This window comes from Penaeus vannamei, chromosome 19 (genome assembly GCF_042767895.1).
Source record: "Penaeus vannamei isolate JL-2024 chromosome 19, ASM4276789v1, whole genome shotgun sequence".
In the NCBI taxonomy this organism is placed as follows: Eukaryota; Metazoa; Arthropoda; class Malacostraca; order Decapoda; family Penaeidae; genus Penaeus; species Penaeus vannamei.
The window spans coordinates 15,915,374-15,920,373 of record NC_091567.1 but is presented as its reverse complement, the minus strand read 5'-3'; the positions used below and the strand labels follow the sequence as shown (position 1 = coordinate 15,920,373).

The 5,000-nt window shown below is 56.1% G+C and overlaps 1 protein-coding gene across 7 annotated transcripts in view; it reads left to right on the top strand.

Moving 5' to 3' along the window:
* Nucleotides 1-1,206: 1,206 nt before the first annotated feature.
* kar (monocarboxylate transporter 10-like protein kar) overlaps nucleotides 1,207-5,000 on the top strand; it is a 30,304-nt gene continuing 26,510 nt past the window's right edge. For all 7 annotated transcript variants that reach the window (XM_070133995.1, XM_070133993.1, XM_070133994.1 and 4 more), the window contains exons 1-2: nucleotides 1,207-1,380; nucleotides 4,427-4,666. In XM_070133995.1, coding sequence (XP_069990096.1) covers nucleotides 1,234-1,380; nucleotides 4,427-4,666 — 387 coding nt within the window. In that variant the 5' untranslated portion in view covers nucleotides 1,207-1,233. The remainder of the gene's footprint in view (nucleotides 1,381-4,426; nucleotides 4,667-5,000) is intronic.

The following is a 5,000-nucleotide window of genomic DNA, read 5'->3' as shown; positions in this document are numbered from 1 at the left end:
TCTCTTGTTCTCTTTATCTCTCTTCCTTCCTCTCTCTCTTTATCAATCTGTCTCTTTCTCTCCCCCTCTCTCTCTCCCTCCTTCCCTTCTTCCTTCCCTCTCTCCCTCTTTCCTTCCCTCCCACCCTATCCCCCTCATTCCCTCCTCCATCCCACCCTATTCCCCTCCTTCCCTCCTCCCTTCCACCCTATCCCCCTCATTCCCTCTCTCACCCTATCCCCCTCATTCCCTCTCTCACTCCCTCCCTCCCTTCTTCTTTCCTCGTTCCCTCCCTTCTTCCTTCCCTCCCTCCCTCATTCCCTCTCTCCCTCCCTCCCTCCCTATTTCCTTCCCTCCTTCCCTCCCTCCCCCTCCCTCATTCCCTCTCTCCCTCCTCTCCTTTTGTCCTGTCATATTTTTTCGAACGGACTGATTAGTCATCAGTCGTTGCTATTGTTGAGGAAGATGATGACTGTCTTATCCTTGGTGTCTATGATAATGATGTTCTTCTTTTCAGCTCGAAATATCTTTGTATTCCTGTTAGTATAGATACCTTTTGTGTATGTCTGTATGAGTGTATACTCTTTGCGCGCGCGTGTGTGTGTATACTTGCGCGTGTGTGTGTACTTGCGCGTGTATGTGTACTTGCGCGTGTGTGTGTATACTTGCGCGTGTATGTTTGTGTGTGTAGACAGAACAGCGAAGGGTAAAAAAACAGGAAGACGCACGTTTTGTTTACAACTTATTCGGCGTGAGATCTTCGACCTGGAAGCGCGTGCGTCTGCAATATTTACCTGAATCTTGAACTTGTTACCTTAAAGTTATTGAATTAATTTCCTGTGTCCTGTTTTCTTCTGCTCCTCCGTTTCCTAGTTTTTTTATTCTGTTTGCCCTTGTAGGTGATTTTTTGGGGTTTGTTTTTTCCTGTTTACGTCTTTGTCTCCGCCCCATCTCCATCCCTCTCTTCCTCTCCTTTTCTCTCTCCCTTTTTCGTCTCTCTCTCTCTCTCTCTCTCTCTCTCTCTCTCTCTCTCTCTCTCTCTCTCTCTCTCTCTCTCTCTCTCTCTCTCTCTTTCACTCTCACTCTCACTCTCACTTTCACTCTCACTCTTACTCTTACTCTTACTCTCACTTTCACTCTCACTCTTACTCTTACTCTTACTCCCACTCTCACTCTCACCTGATTCCCAACCGTGTCGTTCTCTCCCAAGCGGCCTAATCTGACTCTCGTTCTCCCTCTCCCCCGCCAGCCGCCATGACCGCCCTGGCCATCGGATCGACGTTCTTCATGTCCGTGGTGGCGGGCGTGATGACGGACACCCTGGGCATCCGGGTCACCACGTTCATCGGCGGAGCGCTGGCCACCGCCGGCATGTTCATCTCGTCGTTCTTCTATGATAAGGTTGGGAGATGCTGGTGATGTTGGAGGAGCCGATGGAGATGCTGGAGGAGGGAGGATATGGTGGTGATGTTGGTGGAGATGCTGGGGGGAGGGATGGAAGGGGGGGGGAGGGATTACTTGACTAATTTTTTCGTTTTCCTTTTTCCGGGGGCGGGGTCAGGGATGTTGAAAGGTGGATTTTGGTTTCTCTTTTTTACCGCGATGAGGTTAAGTAATGTGTCCTTTCATTGTAGTGTTTCTTGATATATAAGGGTCGACTCCTCAAATTGGGTCGCTGAGGTATTTGAGAGAAGGGTTATTGATGCAACATGCCTGTGTTTAATTAAATAATAAAACTGACCTGTGCTTTGTAAAAAAAAAAAAAAAAAAAAAAATGACCCACATTACAGTATCTCTTTTATATGTTCAGATTCTAGATTATCGTCAGAGGGTACGCGGGTCAAAGGTCATTAAAGAGAGAGAGGGCGGGGAAGGGGTGCTCAAATTTCCTATAGACGAGTGTTTGCTAGTTTGACCCCAAACGACAGACTCCAAAAACCCGGCAACTTCTTCAGGAATGTCTACTCATAAATCCGTGATTCAGACCTCCCATAAATCCGAAGCTTTGGTATATGCCAGGACCCGACACAAGCAGCAGAATTAAGGCTTTAGGTGAATTAGAAAATTAAGTGCTTTTTTATTTTCAAGTTAATTTATTAGCATATAAACAGTTTACCAAATCAATAGATCCAATAAAAACGACAAAAGACCCCGTCCGCGCTATCGGGCAGAACACGACGGGCAAAATGTTACCAAATGACGTTTCAGTTTATACGTTCTGGCGGTGTTTTGCGGGCACGAGCGGAGATGACGTCACGAGAGGGGAAAGCACTTGCAGCCTCCGGGCGAAGCATCGAAATGCACGGGCAACTGAGGTCATTCCCGCTTGGGGCATCGAACCACTTATGCCCGACAGACTGCTCGGTTAATCCCGTCGGGTACTGCTCGACCCATTAAGAGTGCCTGAGAAGTAAGGGATATACTACACTCGCTGAAAGTTTGTATCAGTCGGGCATGGATATCGGGGGGGAAATAGTCAGTTCAAAGTGTGACTAATGCTGCACTCCCTCCCCCGATTCTGGAAAGATGCGTTTCCCTTTATATTTCTTAGTTTTAGATGATGAAATAACACACCCATCCTTACCCCAATTGACCCCTCCCCCCTTCTGACCCCCTCCCTCCTTCTGGCCCCTTCCCTCCTTCTGACCCCCTCCCTCCCTCTGGGCCCCTCCCCCCTTCTGACCCTCCCCCTTCTGACCCCCTCCCTCCTTCTGACCCCTCCCCCTTCTGACCCCCTCCCTCCTTCTGGCCCCTTCCCCCTTCTGATCCCCTCCCTCCCTCTGGGCCCCTCCCTCCTTCTGACCCCTTCCCCCTTCTGACCCCCTCCCCTTCTGACCCCCTCCTCCTTCTGGCCCCTTCCCTCCTTCTGATCCCCTCCCTCCCTTCTGGCCCCTCCCTCCTTCTGACCCCTTCCCTCCTTCTGACCCCCTCCCCCCTTCTGACCCCCTCCCCCTTTCTGACCCCTCCCCCTTCTGACCCTCCTCCTTTTGACCCCCTCCCCCTTCTGACCCCCTCCCTCCTTCTGACCCCTCCCCTTCTGACCCCTCCTCCTTCTGACCCCTCCTCCTTCTGACCCCCTCCCCCTTCTGACCCCCTACCCTGTTCTGACCCCCTCCCCGTTCTGACCCTCCCCCTTCTGACCCTCCCTCCTTTGACCCCCTCCCTCCTTTTGACCCCCTCCCCCTCTGACCCCCTCCCCGTTCTGACCCCCTCCCCGTTCTGACCCCTCCCCCTTCTGACCCCCTCCCTCCTTTTGACCCCCTCCTCCTTTTGACCCCCTCCCCCTTCTGACCCCCTCCCCCCTGTTCTGACCCCCTCCCCGTTCTGACCCCCTCCCCCTTCTGACCCCTCCCCCCTGACCCTCCCTCCTGACCCCCTCCCCTTCTGACCCCCTCCCTCCTTCTGACCCCCTCCCTCCCTTCTGACCCCCCCTCCCTCCTGACCCCCTCCCCCTTCTGACCCCCTCCCTGTTCTGACCCCTCCCCCTTCTGACCCCCTCCCCCTTCTGACCCTCCCTCCTTGACCCCCTCCCCCTTCTGACCCCCTCCCCCTTCTGACCCCCTCCCCCTTCTGACCCCTCCCCCGTTCTGACCCCTCCCCCTTCTGACCCCCTCTCCCCCTTCTGACCCCTCCCTCCTTCTGACCCCCCTCCCCCTTCTGACCCCCTCCCCCCCCCCCTTCTGACCCCCTCCCCCTTCTGACCCCCTCCCCTTCTGACCCCTTCCCCCCCTTCTGACCCCTCCCTCCTTCTGACCCCCCCCCTTCTGACCCCCTCCCTCCTGACCCCTCCCCCGTTCTGACCCCCTCCCCCCTTCTGACCCCTCCCCCTTCTGACCCCCTCCCCCCTTCTGACCCCCTCCCCCTTCTGACCCCCTCCCCCTTCTGACCCCTCCCCTGTTCTGACCCCCTCCCCGTTCTGACCCCTCCCTCCTGACCCCTCCCCCTTCTGACCCCCTCCCCCTTCTGACCCTCCCGTTCTGACCCCCTCCCCTTCTGACCCCTCCCCTTCTGACCCTCCCCCCCTTCTGGACCCCCCTCCCCCTTCTGACCCCCTCCCCCTTCTGACCCCCTCCCCCTTCTGACCCCCTCCCTCCTTCTGACCCCCTCCCCCCTTCTGACCCCCTCCCTCCTCTGACCCCCTCCCTCCTTCTGACCCCTCCCTCCCTGGCCCCTCCCCCTCTGCCCCTCCCTCCTTCTGACCCCCTCCCCTGTTCTGACCCCCTCCCCCTTTCTGATCCCCCCCTTGACCCCTCCCTTTTGACCCCCTCCCCGTTCTGACCCCCTCCCGTTCTGACCCTCCCCCTTCTGACCCCCTCCTCCTAACCCTCCCTCCTAACCCCTCCCCCTTCTGACCCCTCCCTCCTGACCCTCCCCCTTCTGACCCCTCCCCCTTCTGACCCCCTCCCCCCTTCTGATCCCCTCCCTCCTGACCCCGTCCCTCCCGCAGGTGGAAGTCCTGATGATCACCTACGGGCTGATGTTCGGCGGCGGGGCGTCCCTGGCCTACACGCCGTCGCTGGTGATCCTGGGCCACTACTTCCAGCGCTGGATGGGCCTGGTGAACGGCTTCGTGACGGCGGGGTCGTCCGTGTTCACCATCGTGCTGCCGTTCATCCTACCTTACATCCTCGAGATCGGCATCCAGACCACGTTCCAGGTGCTCGCCGGCATCACGGCCTTCCTCATGGTGAGTGCGCGGCGGAGAGGGTCGGTGGAGGGGGGGGGGGGGAGAGGGGCGTCGTTGCTGTTGTGGGTTTGGCTTGGCTGTTGCTGCTTGCTCTGGGCGGCACCGTCGTTAGCGTTGTTGTTGCTTTGATGCCCTCCTTGCCGTTTTTATTAGAATCCTTCCTATTATCATTATCATTAGTATTATCATTACCGCTATTCTGTTACGGCTACGACTACGACTACGACTACGACTGCTATTAACTACTACTACTACTACTACTACTACTACTACGACTACGACTACTTCTACTTCTACTTCTATTTCTACTTCTACTACTTCTACTACTTCTACT